At 29.4% G+C, this 14,993-nt stretch overlaps 2 protein-coding genes across 5 annotated transcripts in view; one reads left to right on the top strand and one right to left on the bottom strand.

Moving 5' to 3' along the window:
- Positions 1–7,879, top strand: part of Frl (formin-like protein) — a 49,112-nt gene extending 41,233 nt beyond the window's left edge. For 2 of the 4 annotated variants that reach the window (XM_083109437.1, XM_083109439.1), the window contains 7 exons: positions 34–308; positions 411–678; positions 753–880; positions 970–1,414; positions 1,724–1,998; positions 2,109–2,222; positions 5,320–7,878. In XM_083109437.1, the coding sequence (XP_082965563.1) occupies positions 34–308; positions 411–678; positions 753–880; positions 970–1,414; positions 1,724–1,998; positions 2,109–2,222; positions 5,320–5,532 (1,718 nt within the window). In that variant the 3' untranslated portion in view covers positions 5,533–7,878. Of the gene's footprint in view, positions 1–33; positions 309–410; positions 679–752; positions 881–969; positions 1,415–1,723; positions 1,999–2,108; positions 2,223–3,849; positions 3,950–5,319 lie in introns of all 4 variants that reach the window. The other 2 variants (XM_083109438.1, XM_083109436.1) reach the window with 2 other exon arrangements.
- Positions 7,880–8,445: 566 nt separating this feature from the next.
- Cta (Guanine nucleotide-binding protein subunit alpha cta) lies at positions 8,446–14,651 on the bottom strand. Its single transcript, XM_083109441.1, has 5 exons — positions 13,371–14,651; positions 12,444–12,704; positions 12,263–12,313; positions 11,857–12,074; positions 8,446–11,764 (listed from the first exon to the last, which is right to left on the bottom strand). Exons 1-5 carry the CDS (start codon positions 13,584–13,586, stop codon positions 11,407–11,409), a joined length of 1,104 nt encoding a protein of 367 aa, XP_082965567.1. The 5' UTR covers positions 13,587–14,651; the 3' UTR covers positions 8,446–11,406.
- Positions 14,652–14,993: the final 342 nt, after the last annotated feature.

The raw sequence follows: 14,993 nt of genomic DNA, 5'->3' as shown, positions 1-14,993 counted from the left end.
AAGATCCCTGGTGCATTCTTATTAATCTTTCAGTCGCTAGTCTACGAAACGGTATCGCAACGAGTCCTCTAAGTAATTCGAATGACATCACATCTGAGATATTTACCTCGACACCATCACCGATATTGGATCAAGCGCCTCCACCGGCTCCTGCACCGCCACCTCCACCTCCGCCGCCGTGTCCACCACCGCCTCCTATGGCGCCATTTTCTCCAGGAGATCATAAATTACCGCCACCTGTTCCTATACCTCCACCACCCGCCGGCATGATGCAAGCGCCCGATGGAGCGATGACTATTAAACGAAAAGTTTGTAATTTGTTAATAATACATTTAATTGCCATTTCTCCTCAGATCATTGATATTTTTCCAGATCATTGTTTTAATTTACTATAATTGCACTCAATCCAGGTTCAAACAAAGTACAAACTTCCTACGCTTAATTGGATTGCTTTGAAACCTAATCAAGTGCGAGGTACTATCTTCAATGAATTGGATGATGATCGTCTACATAATTACATCGACTTCTCTGATTTTGAAGAGCGATTTAAAATCGGCATGAGTGGCCACGTGGCCAACGGTAGTAGCGAGATTGATGGACTTCAAAGCTTTCCCAGTAAACGATTCAAGAAACCTGAAAATGTATCACTTTTGGAACACACGCGATTGCGAAATATTGGTAAGTAATAAATTTTATTTGTTGATGCGTAAAAACAAGTTTATCGTAATTTTCCCGTTTTCTTTTTGCTTTAGCCATATCGCGTCGCAAAATGGAAATGCCAGTGGAGAAAGTAATAATGGCGGTAAATGCTCTCGACTTGAAAGTCCTTTCGCTTGAAAATGTGGAATTGTTGCAACGTATGGTACCTACAGACCAAGAAGTACGTTTGTCCTTACTCGATACAAAAATATTGTTATTATTTAAAAAAAAACTCGTTTTATAATATTAATAAATAATATATCTTTTCAGATAAAGGCTTACCGTGAATATATCATAGAAAAGAAAAACGTCAATTTGTTGACGGAAGAAGATAAATTTTTGATGCAGCTAGGTAAAGTAGAAAGGATATCTACCAAGCTGTCAATTATGAACTACATAGGAAACTTTTTCGACAATTTACACCTCATTACGCCACAAATACATGCTGTGATATCCGCGTCCAGTTCGGTTAAGAGCTCAAAAAAATTAAGAGCAGTATTAGAAATTATTCTTGCCTTTGGTAACTACTTAAACAGTAGCAAACGAGGCCCTGCGTACGGCTTCAAATTACAAAGTTTAGATACATTATTGGATACAAAATCGACTGATAAAAGGATGTGCCTTTTACATTATATTGTTGCCACAATACGAGTCAAATTCCCAGAACTGATCAATTTTGAATCGGAATTGATGTACATCGACAAAGCTGCAACAGGTATGCTGCTTTCTTTTGTATAATATTTAATAATATTAATCTTAAAATTCAATTGTTAAGAAAGAACATTAATTTGAAGTATTATTATAATGTGAAACGAATGACATTGGATTCGATTCTAATACTAGAAATTTGTACTCAAGAAAAATGTGGTAAATTATAAAGAAGAATTTTTTGCTAATTAGAAAGTTAATAATGTATATGTAGAAATAAATCAGTGAAGTTTTTGATATAAACTTTGATTCCACATTTATTTGTTGTTATTCAATTTGTGCATATTTATATCGAGAAATTGTATATTAATTACAGTTTCGTTGGAAAATATAACAACCGATGTTCACGAGCTGGAAAAAGGCATGGATCTTGTGCGAAAAGAATACGAATTGCGCGGCAAAGAAAAGCACAATACAGTATTGCGCGATTTCTTAAATAATTCTGAAGAAAAATTACGTCGTTTGAAGCTTGACGCACGCACTGCTGGTGAAGCTTTCCGAGAATGTGTCGAATTCTTTGGAGAAAGTCCAAGACAAGCTGATGCTAATACCTTTTTCTCACTTCTTGTCAGATTCGCGAGAGCATTTAAGGTTAATCATCTTTAGATATTGAAATTTTTAACTTGTATTACGTTGAATCATAATTCTGTCAAAAACACAATAGTACATATTGAATAATAAAACATTGTATGAATTTGCAGGCGGCGGATCAAGAAAATGAACAGCGTCGCAGGTTAGAGGCTGCTGCAGCAGAAGCTTTAAATACTTCAGAAGAAATCATAAAACGTAATAAATTGAATCAGAAGAAACAACAGGTATGTCGCACGTCTTTAATGCTTTATTGCTATGTATACAAGCGTAGATTAGAATTGGCGAATGAAATCAATGCAAGAGAGGTATTTATTTTCTTAAATCTTTATAGCATGCTATACTTAAAATACGAATTCAAAAACATTTTATTTCAATGTGTGTATTTCCTGTATGTTTCGAGCACTCTTTTTTATATATAATTGTAAAATTTTTAGATATAATACAATTTTTATATATAATTATATAATTATAAAAATTACATATTGTTCTTATCTTTTAACATAAAGAATATTTTCTAAAACACATACTCGTAAGGAAGAGAAATTATATCATTTCTCTCACTTTTAAAATAATTTAACATAGTTGTAAAAAAATAGGAGCTTTTGATATTATATAATTTTCTGACAGATTATCTATTATTTTGCACATGTTAAATTTATTCAGATTGTTTGAGATTTGATATATATATTTTACAAATTTCTTTATATTACTTTCTAGTATATTTACAAATTTCTTCATGTTTCTTTAAAGCAGGAAAAATTTTAAATGTATATATTGTATATATTATTATTATTATTATTATTATTATTGTTATTGTTATTATTGTTATTGTTATTATTATCATTATCATTTAACTTTCCAAATATTTTATTGGGACTGTATGTATACATGTATATAATTACTCTATCACTTTTTTAGATAATTTTTCTTTTATAAAATTGCTTACTGATAGTTTGTATCATAACTATAGTAATTATATTTTCTGTTAAAGTCATTGTATATTGTATCATTTATTCATATTTTTGTGCTTCTCTCCTACAACATCAATGCTACACATTCATTTAAGATTAATACTCATCACACGTTACATAATCACAACTTATATCCAAAAAAATTGATGAATAATATTCTTATATATAATAGTTAAAAAATATATATAAAACAATTGTAAAAAAAACAAAAACATTTTATACATATATAACTGAATAATATATATAAATTAATCTATATAAATCTATATAATTTGTTTGTTTTTAGGAATTAATTTATTTTATCACAGAAAAATTTCTAAACTATGCTTACTCTTTCTTAGTTTTATCAGTTTGCTGCATGGATATTTTTTTTATTTTTTATTAAATGAAAGCTACATATATATTTTAATAACATTATTACTTATATATACTTTTATATATACACACCTTCATAAACTCTCTTTTATTAAAAATAATAAATTTAAAATAACAAGAAGTTATTTATATTTTATATTTAAATTACGTTACTATATAAATAATATTTATAGTTTCGTATATTCTTAAAAGTTATAATCTTAATTCATTAAAAAAAATCTTATTAGAAATTATGAATTACAAATATTTTCATGTATGTATATTTAAATTCGCGATATCTCTATAAAAACTGAAATTGCTTTAATGAGTATAAAGAAATAAATTCAGAAAGCATTTATTTTCCTGCATGTTGTGAAATAGCATGACATGTGTTACAGGGATTATCAACGATTACATCGATTCTGATAATTTCACGAGTGGCTTTTTAGCAATTTCATTCCTTAAGCACTATACATCTCATGAATATCTGTTTTCTTATTTGTTACATATTTATTTGGATTTAAAGTCACCGAAATTTTGCTGTAACTCGAACAAGAGTCTGTTACACCGCCATCTTAATGAACTGGAGCTCAGAACGTAACAAATGTATAAACAATTCACAACATGTAAGTTTGTCTTTACTCACTTTCTCTCCTATTGACATATAATTTTTAATATCTGTACACATTGCATTATATAAAACACGTAGAATTTTCACTTTTGAAAGTTGTGAAAAGTTTTTCTCTTATTTTAAATGCAATAGAATCTCGATATTCTAAAATCATTGAAACAGAATTACTATTCTGCTATTCTGGCATCCTTCATAATATCTATTTTATTCTAATGCCACATATGCAAAATATTGTTACACTACCTTCCACTTGCTTTTCCTTTCTACGCATGATCATGTTAGTTATATATGTGACAAATATCTAGTGGGAAAGCAATATAAAAGGGAATTCCAATTTATAGAAGTTCACCTAATCTCCAGAATAGCAGAGTTTTAAAAAGTTATAAAGGCTTATATAAATCTCTTTTATGTCTCTGTATATATATATTTAATATATTGGAGATATATCTTGTGCACTAAAGAATGAATTGAAAGATAATTTAAAAAAAGAATTTATATTTTTTTAAATCTGAGACTTGAAAGTGAAGAAACAATTGGAGAGAATAACCCAAGTAAAAATTTTTAATATAATTATATACATATTTTATCGTGGATAATATTTGGATAGTTATCATTCAATTGTAAACAAAGGAATTAAATCTCTTCGAAGCTAACAAGTTAAATCCATTTTTTTTCTGATATTTTAGACAGAGAAATATTTTTTTATACCAAAATAATATTTGTCTAAAATTAAATGAAGCTTCAAGATAATAAAAAGTCAAAGTCATTCATTTTTTAAAATTTAACTATATTGCCTTGGCATCTTCTAGACAAAAAATATTTTAATAAAATTATACTTTCTTCTTAAAATTCCATAAAATAAAAAATAAAGTATCGGATTCAAGCTTTGCTTACAAAACTTGATACCATTGATAATTGACACTCTATACATATATGTTTTACATAAACTCATATTTTTTACATTACATCTATACTAACAACAATGCATCAAAATATGCATTAGCATGTTTTAGCTCGCATTGATGTTGCTTGAGAGAATTCTTCCATCATCACTTTCCTCTTTTGCTATCATCGTGTAAAACTTCATGTATGATAAGATATATAAATGACTAATAGAATCTACATAAATATAAATAAAAAGTTAATATGATAGATTTCTTTTGTAAAATACTAAAGATTAGGTAAAATTTTTAATTAATTTTACATTTCAAATTTTCAATAAATGTATCTTGTATATATATGTATATATATGTAAGTTTAATATATTAATATTATTTTACATAACAGTAAAACTGTGACTCTTGTGAGTAATATATGTCATGTATTTTAAATATCTTCTGTAATGTTTCCATTGTGTATTGTCAGGATGCCGTTATAAACGAATTGAAGAACAAAACTCGATTGGTGCAAGAGAAGAAGCTATTGCAGCAGGACGAAGTATATAACGGTGCTCTGGAGGATATTCTTCTCGGCCTCAGATCCGAACCGTATCGCAGAGCGGATGCTGTGAGACGTAGTCAACGACGACGTATCGATAATCATAGACTATCGCGCACTGCCGAAGAGCTTGAACTCTAATTTTTTGCATTTCTAATCCATCCGCACCTCTCAAAGTGCTTCAATTTTATCGAACGAATAATGCCTTGTAATTTGATGAATTTACAGAACTAAAGTCTCATTGTAATTTAGCTTTACATAAAAAAACGACAAGAGAAATTAACAAAGAGAACATCGATATATAATTTGAGAATATACTTTTGAAAATATTAACTGCGCGCACGCATAACTAGATAATATGTGTATTGCATAGACTTGATATTTTCCCAATTTTTGGAGAGCTTTTTACTTGTATGCTCTGTTATGAGTATACAAATCCACAACCGAAGAATATCAATCAATTCAGTACGTCCAATTAGGATTAACTTTTGTGCACAAGTTGCTTAGTGGTGCTGAAAGTTCGCAATTGTCATAAACTCGAAATTTACTTATACATCTTTAGAATGTAAATTTTCCGAATGGCGGTATTAATTATTGCCGAGTGGTAGATTAGAGATGTTAGAAAATGCTTGATATTTAATGATCTATGCGTAGTTAATACATGACTCTCGTAATTAAAGACATATAAACATTTTCCCAAGATAGCATAATATTACCATTAATTAAGAGATATACTTCTTTGCATTTCTATGCAATTCCTTTTAATACTGTTCCAGATATTTACATTTGTGAATTTTTACGTATATCAATTATATATAATTATTTTTGTTTTCCTCTGTTCCATAAAGCGTATAAAATTGTTTAATTAAATTTAATTGTTGATTGTTATACATGTTGAAAATATTTATAATTCAATTCTATAAATATGTATTCATTAAATTAATTATTTACATATCTAATTATCCTATAATTGCTTAATGTCAAATGGATAAAATCATTTCACTTTTAACATAAGTTTGTGTGTAGACTCGGGTCTAGAGCACAACCGCAGATTTTTATAAATTTATGACATATATATCTGTGGACATTCCAACGAAACGTGCACTAAGCTGGGAAAACTGTTGCAGAATATATAAATGTATCAGTCATCAGAGCAAAAAGCACGAGATTCGAAATAAATGCTTACACTTTTGTATTATGAAAGTTAAGATGTATCTTTTCGCAACAAAAGTAAGGATAAGATCGTATATTACAAGAATAATGATTGACTACACTGATGAATATTCCATATGTAGCTTTTTTCACAATTCAATATATAGCGCCTATTATTATGATATACAAAAAATGAGATCTAAATTTTCTCAGATCGTTTAAACATATTTCGAAAACATTTTTGCAACATACTTATTACATTCCTTGCATTTTCTATCAAAAATATTCACATAATACGCGAATTAAAAGAATTACAATAGAATTGTATACCATAGTTTAATACAATATATTTAAAATTCGATAAGAAGGAAATATATGAATCAAAATTAGGATCATTATAATCATTCTCTAAAATTCTTATTAAGCAAATTTATAGCAAAAGACTGCAATTCTATGAGCCTTTTCCTAATTGACATATCTCAAGCTTTCGAAAGAACGGAGTTATATATTTTTACTTTTGTACGTTTTTTACATATTATACACATTACTAGAGGAAAAGAAAAATGTAAATATTGCTGTAATATATAAAATACTTAAGTGATTATATATATAAAATAATGTAATTATTATTGATTAAGATTAAAACAATCGCCAATGTGATGTTTAGATAAAATATTTTGTGTTGTGTATTATCTAGAGAGCCATTATATTGTCCACTAACAATGTGACGAGAAAAAGATAAATAAATTTCGACTTTTTAGGACTAAAGCATTGATGTATCTTATATATTTTTTTGCAAAAATGTATATATATATTGTGCATTTCATTGTATAAGTTATAAAAATTAGCAATATGCTTTTTGTATAAAAAATCACTTATAAAATATAATAATTAATACATCAAAACAAATGGCTTATTTATTATTTCAAATTTATATAGATAAGTGCACATTTGATGTATATTATATTAATAATATAATACATGATATAATCAATATAAAAGACGGTTACACATATGTGAAAAAGAGACAAAAGTACATATAATTCAGCGATCACAAATCAACAATTCACATAATTGACAAGTACACTTTCCAGTGATATGATTATACATCGAGTATCTTTTTCTGTCAGTGAATAAATTAATGACGGATATTTACTGGGCCTTGATTAATGAATTAGTATAATAGTATTACTTATTTTTTATTAAAGTTGTTTATTTATTGTTCGTACAAATAAACTACATTTTGATAATAATTCGTGTAAAATATATTTTATATACAAATATACAATATACAAAAGGCACAATATATCTACATTCTTTAGATCATGTACAATAAAATGCAAGACGGTAAAATAAGATTTTAAATTGTAGAAAGTATATATAATAGGTGTTATAAAGATTTTTATTAATTTGTGTTTTGTTCCTATTATGTTTATATATACAGAATGTCTCAAATTAAATAATTTATAAAAGACTTTTTTAACAAAAAAGCATCAAAATATTGATAATTCCAGTTAACAACAATTGAAGATCCAAATGTTTTTAAAATAAAAATTGATAATACTTTCTATATTTTCTATATTGTGTTATTGATAATATTTTTCCGAGCAATGTTCTAAGTAGATATTTTATTGCTATAAGCCTGTATATTAACTTGTCAAAACATTGCAGAATTTTTTATGAATTTGTCTATTTTTTTCTTTAAGTAATTAGGAATAAACAAAAAATATATCAGATGAAAAATTATGGCAGTATAGTTTACTGTTGTCGTATTCTAATATTCTAATATTTTTTCTAATTTCTCCTCTCGTTATGGAAATGAGTAAATATAAATTTTCACATGTTTTTTTGTTTAGAATTTACGAATGTGAATGTAAATAAAAAATATGACGCCATTTCCGATAATGTTTGATTTAAATACATTTTCATAATTCTCACAAATCTTAAAACATTATATTCTTGATAAATTAAATTAGACGTGTGGGAATTATTGTAAAACTTAAAAATTTCTAAACTTTTGAAACAATTGTTATCACATAATCATTCTCTACATTCTCACAGTCTATAGTATAAAATTTCAAGTGTACATATGTACCATTACATGTGTATTCCTAGTATTCCATTTATAAAGAGTTTAGTAGAAAATACATATAATACATCCGTCACGCCATACATTAAGAATATTAGCCATAAAACATTGCAGCGTACTATAAGATGTAGGCCAATAATGTATCAAATACAGTGCCAACAAAATGCTCAGCATTTTAATAATTGTAACAAGAACTGCTTATAGATTCTTTCAAACAATTCAAGTATCAAAAAACCTGTACGTGAACCAGATTTATTATATATATAAAGTATAATTATTATAGAATTATTATATATATCTCTACCAAAATTATTATATATCTACCAATTTATTATCGCGACGAATGCATTGGTAATATATACGTTTTTTACCTCCTATAAATCTGCATATAAAAATCATAGGCCATCTTTATAGCATGTGAGCATTAATGTATTGATCCTGTATATGTAGATAATAATATATAAAAACAAGGTATATTTGAGATATTATTATGTTATAAAAATGATATAAAATTTGCAAATATAAAAGTATCAATAAGTTAAGTCTGATTATCTTTTTATAGGAATGTAAAAATATCATGTACAAAATATATATACCGATTATATCAACCATTTTTTGTGTTTATGGACCGAGATTATATATGTAAGAACTTAAATATATCATATCATTTTCAATAATCTTAACTCACATATACATATATAACTTACATAAATGTACATAATCAATATTATTCTAGTTAATAATGGAAGTGTATATTATAAATTTACTTGTTAGTAAACTTACATCATTTTACCAAACACCACAATACTTTTTCGCAAATTAAAAATAATAAAGATTTTATGTAATGAATGATTTAATTATAGAATTGAAGAATAGCTTGTAACTTAATTGTAAAGGCGTTTTTGAAAATATATATCTGACATAATATATATTGATATATTTTGTAATATCAATATATTATTAAATAAATTGATAAAAATCTAAATTATATAAGTAGAAATTTCCTGGAATTCTTTGGCTTAATCAATATCATTACATAAAACCTTTGAATATATTTCATGTGCATATATCTACAATATAAAAGATATTACAATTTTTTTTTGCCAAAAACAGAATTGGACAGTAATTTTAGATTACACAAGATATATACTTCTTACATTTTTCAGAATTTTTGGCATAATACAATGGTTCAGTCCAAATTATGCCAGATTTCTTCACTGACATTTACTCATACAAATTATAACCAAATTTATAAATAAGCATGCATATATAAAAATGTGTAAAGCAATATTATATTTATAATATGCTAAATTATAGACAAATTGCTGTTTCAATCTGGCCTTCTCTAAATAATATAAGAAATTAAAAATGTCATTTTGTATAATGTGAAAAAAGATAATACTGATTTTTTTATTTGAATTTTCTCTCAAACATATAATAATCAATAAAGAATCAAAATTATAGAACAGATAAATAGAATATTTACGATGAATAGAAAAATTGTATTACATGATGGTTATACTAAAATTTTAAATAACTGCTGTTTCTAAAATATAATTACTTTTGTACCTCATAATTTGACTCAAGAAAAACAACTGCCACATTTTAAACTCACTAGATATCTATAATTTGTAACAAAATTCTATTTATGTTAAAAAACATACTCACATATATATATACATACATACATACATACATGCATACATACATACACATACATACATAGAATTCTATTTCAAATTCTGTCGCAAATTAGAGACTGTCTATAAAGTGAGCTTTATATATATTAAAATATATACAAGATTTATAAAAAATTTCAACTAACATTATACTATACAAAAAAAGGAAACAATTGTGATTAATTTAATCATCATTTTTTAGTTTTTGACAATAACATAACAGCAGCCTTGAAAGATTTAATTTATAGAATTCAAGATAAAAGGATTTGACTATAGCGTTATATTGAATAATAGCGCATCGCTTCTTCAAAAAAGAAGAAATAAATGAATAACTTTTTCCCACAGCAATTTGAACACAAACTGGTTAGCTTTATTTGGTTTATATGGCTTGGACCTAGTATTTGGTTTTCTTGTTACTTAATTTATATCCTGTGTCAATAAAATTAATTAATCTTAAATAAGAAATAAATTATACTCGTGTTTTTATGTAAAAATTCTGGTTTAATATAACCAGCCATAATCTTATATATTACATCACACACACATGAGAAAAGCATTGTGCGTGTATATTTGAATCACATACATCTATACAAATGTAAAAATCTAAATTGAATTATTTGCAACTGATCCTTCTCTTTATACAAATGTGTGTGTGTCAATTCATTATCGTAGAAATTATTGACAACATATAGAATATAAATCATTATATACAATAAAGCTTGTAATAATCTCCTTACAACCATTCGATATTCATCAAAAGCACAATGAAAATATATCTTAATATATGTATATATATATATATATATATATATATGATGTATATAGAGTCAAAATTTTTAATATATCTTTACATCAGGCAGTTTTTCTCTGTTTTGCTATAAACATATCTATATATATATAGAGGTAAACATTTAATTCGTATTCATACATAATATATTGTCTTATCAAAATTTTTTGACCTAGTCTGTATATTGCAATATATTCCTCAAAAACTACAGATTGGATTAATAATACATATTAAATATTATAAATTCTTGCCGCGTACCTTTGTTTTACTAGCTGCTTTATGTATTTAATTCCTTCGTTTCTATGTCATTATTGAAGCATTAGTGACTCTAAGTTTCGATGTAGAATAGTATCTTTCACGGCATTGAAGACAACTTTAATATTTTCCGTGTCTACCGCAGTAGTAAAGTGATGAAACAACGGCTTCCTCGGATCCCTTTTGACCGAGACAAACATATCGAGGATAAAATTTTGCACGTCATTCATGGAATGTGGATCACCCGCAAATTGTGGAAAGTACAAACGGACATTTGTATCTTGTGACCTCACTTTTTTATCGAGTAAATCCGTTTTGTTTAGAAACAAAATAATAGAGACACCACAGAATATCATATTGTTTACAATTGTATCAAATATGTTTCTAGATTCTTCCAATCTGTTAGTCCTCCTGTAAGATTAAATTGAAACACAAAGATTATTGTATCTTATTTTAAAATGTTATACATACAGAGATATTATATAAACATAGATAAAACATACCTATCTTCCAATAAGACCTGGTCAAATTCCGACGATGATACAAGGAAAAGTATAGAAGTCACACAATCAAAGCATTGGTACCATTTCTGCCTTTGAGATCTTTGGCCGCCAACATCGACAAAGAGAAAAGGAATATTGTTAATTGGTATCACACATTCGGAAATCCCTTTTGTTGCTTTCCTACAGTGTAAAATATCCTGATGTGTAGGTGTATAATCCTGAAAAATATTTCTCTTATATACATTCTGTAAATAACAATTGCCTAAGTTAAAAATAATATATTATACAAGCAATATATTTCTTTACTTTAATAAATTAAAAATACACATATAACATTGTATAAATTATAGTATTTTAATTATGTAGAATATTATATTTGCTAAAAAAAAGAAAAAAGAATTATTACCACTCTTGCAATCCTATCAAGATTGTCCAAGAAATATTGGACAGAATCACTCTGAAAATATCAAATTAAATATATAGATACAGCATACAAAATTAAAAAACAATTAGAAAAATAATTGTACAGATATATAATATATACGATATATTTTATAAAATAATTTGTTAATATGTAAAAATCTTACTAATTGAAATTCTCTTCGCCTATCAAATGCTCTTCTTATCGATGCATCCTTCCATAAACTTTGTAATGCTGGTACATAATGCAAAAATAATCTAGTATCCAGTACCATAGTATTTTCAAACTTGAGTAATTGAAACCCGATATCATAATTCTTAGGGTTCTCCCAGGGAATATTTAACTTATCCCGAGCATCTACTAAAACCTTCATTCCTTTAATTATATTCTGGTAGATCACATGTTGATATTCTTTAACTAATTCAGGCTGAAAAAAAATATCAAATATTAAATTTTATAAAAATTTCTTATTAAAAAAGCACGTCTTGCGACAAAAAAGTATTAAATATCAAGATAAATGTATACAAAACGCTTGTTCATAAATTACACATATGTATACAGAATAAATGTATATGTATATGTATGTAAAAAAAACATCAATCCTTACTGACAATGAGATAATTTTCAATTTTAGAACTCTATTACACGCTTATAAGTCAATTAGTATTGTTCTGTAAAAAATTTATGATTTATACAATAAAAGAATGTAACAAAATAATCGAATTCGTGAGACGATACAGAGTAGTCCATCTCCATTTAAATTGCAATATTCATTTTTCCAAGTCATACAATTTATTGTAATTTTCACACACTCTGCTGTAAAACAAAACATGTGTGTGTGTGTGTATCGCATATGCATTTTTTATATATTCTTGTAGACGCTTTATCGATATTATAATGCCAATTATTAATAAAACATCGAGGTAAAATCCCTTTAAGTATTTCAGTGCTAATTGAATGCAGGCTAAGTAACCGATTGTTCTGCACAAAACGGCGTCGAGCGCTCCCGACATTGGAGCAGCCTCTAGAGCGATCGAAAGCCGATCGATCGGATCGCGCGAACACGCGCGAACCGTGTGTTTTCGGCTCTTACCTCGAACTTGATCCCGTGTATGATCCGCATCTGTTTGAGGAATGTCGACTTGCCGCTCTCGCCCGCGCCGAGCAGCAGCAGCTTGACCTGCCGGCGAAACGTCTGGCGATCCTTCTCCAGCATCCGGTCGATCTCCTGGCTCTTGTAACGTTGCTCGATCTCCTCCGGGCTGAATTTAAAACGCAGGCAGCACGACCACGTTAAGGAGCTCGCCATCTTGCTCTACCCCGCTTCTCCCTCTCTGTCTATCCTGTCTTACCCTCTTCCTCCCTCACCACCTTCCTTCCTTCCCTCCTCGCTTACGTTCCGTCCTCCTTTCTTACGTTCCTTACGCAGTTCCGTCTTACTACCTCCGTCTTCTGACCCGCGAACAATCAACCTCGTCTCTCTCTCGGCAAAGTGACAATGGAACGTATCAATCGAACGCACGCTCTATCTTCGACGACGACGACAAACCCCCTACCCGACCAATCTGTCGCCGCCTGCCATCCACCCACCTCAGCGCGCAAACCGAGAATCGGGAGAATCGCCGATTCAGAGCCGCATTTCTCGGCCAGGCCAGGTGTAACCGGCCGGAATGCGCGAGCCCGCTACCACTACCGCCACCATCAAGAAGCGGATCAGAAGTGTCGTGCACGCACTCGCACGTCGACGCGGGCGGCTTTTTCGCGATCGATTTCAAACGAGCCGCATATCACGTTCACCCACACACGTATAACACCCGGTTGCGATATATGCGGGACGTAGGAGTACACGTAGCATCTCGAAGACACGCACACACGCGGAAGGAATCGCGCGCTGCTAAATCACGATGTCACCGTGGTTGCTCGCTTCGCGCGATCGTCTCCGCTGCTGATCCGCGAATTGGGCATGATTAAATAATCACGGTAATTACCGGCACTCCTCTCGTCGCCTCGCGAGCACGTTTTGTGTGTCACGACCGTCTGTGATACGCTCGCTGCACCGCCTTAATTCTCTCTCTCTCTCTCTCTCTCTCTTTCTCTTGTCCTCCCCCTTCTCGTTTCTAAGAAGCGGCAAGTCGACCTATTTGCTCCGCGGCACACCTTTTCCTCCGTGTTAATGTGCGCTTGTGCGATGCTGGTACGAACGAGCCGATTGCTACATGATAAAGGCGTTGACACAAACACGTGAACCACACAAATCCGAGGTGCAAAAAAATGCCGCTCTAATTTTCCGATGTCCCCTATCTAATCTCTTTCCATCGCCACCGAACACTGTGACTGTTGGACAGGTTGGACTGTTGGACCAAAGTTAGTGTTGATAGACGGGCTCTTTTTCGCGCATGCGCCTCGAATGTGATGCAACGAAGTATCTAGTTCGAGTATAACAAGGTTCCGTATAGTCTCTATACCCGGTCGTTTCTTAAAACTATTTAGAAATTTTTGAAATTAATTAAAAGAGTGAAATGGAGGTGAATGAGATTATATGATGTGTGAAATTGCAATTGTGAGATAAATCGAGTAATTTGATGCAGTTTATAAAAAATAATTTGATACGATACGAAACTGGCGCCCATTATATATGCGTCGCGCATGCGCATTCGAGATTACGTTCTACCAATCGGAACGAAGAAATCTTAGTTCCTTTTATTCTGATTGGTCA

This window comes from Camponotus vicinus, unplaced genomic scaffold, assembly GCF_025532165.1.
Source record: "Camponotus vicinus isolate PSW18456_S1 unplaced genomic scaffold, iyCamVici1.0 SCAF_9, whole genome shotgun sequence".
In the NCBI taxonomy this organism is placed as follows: domain Eukaryota; kingdom Metazoa; phylum Arthropoda; class Insecta; order Hymenoptera; family Formicidae; genus Camponotus; species Camponotus vicinus.
The sequence above is the reverse complement of the archived record's forward strand: the minus strand, read 5'-3'. Positions and strand labels throughout refer to the sequence as shown.

What these genes read in the sequence shown, in the direction of transcription:
- Cta (XM_083109441.1), bottom strand. Translation starts at nt 13,586, where the DNA reads ATGGCGAGCTCCTTAACGTGGTCGTGCTGCCTGCGTTTTAAATTCAGC. An exon ending in TACACGGGATCAAGTTCGAG is followed by an intron (nt 12,705 to 13,370) that starts GTAAGAGCCGAA and finishes ATTTTTTTTCAG; the next exon opens with CCTGAATTAGTTAAAGAATA. An exon ending in CAGGTCTTATTGGAAGATAG is followed by an intron (nt 11,765 to 11,856) that starts GTATGTTTTATC and finishes TTAATCTTACAG; the next exon opens with GAGGACTAACAGATTGGAAG.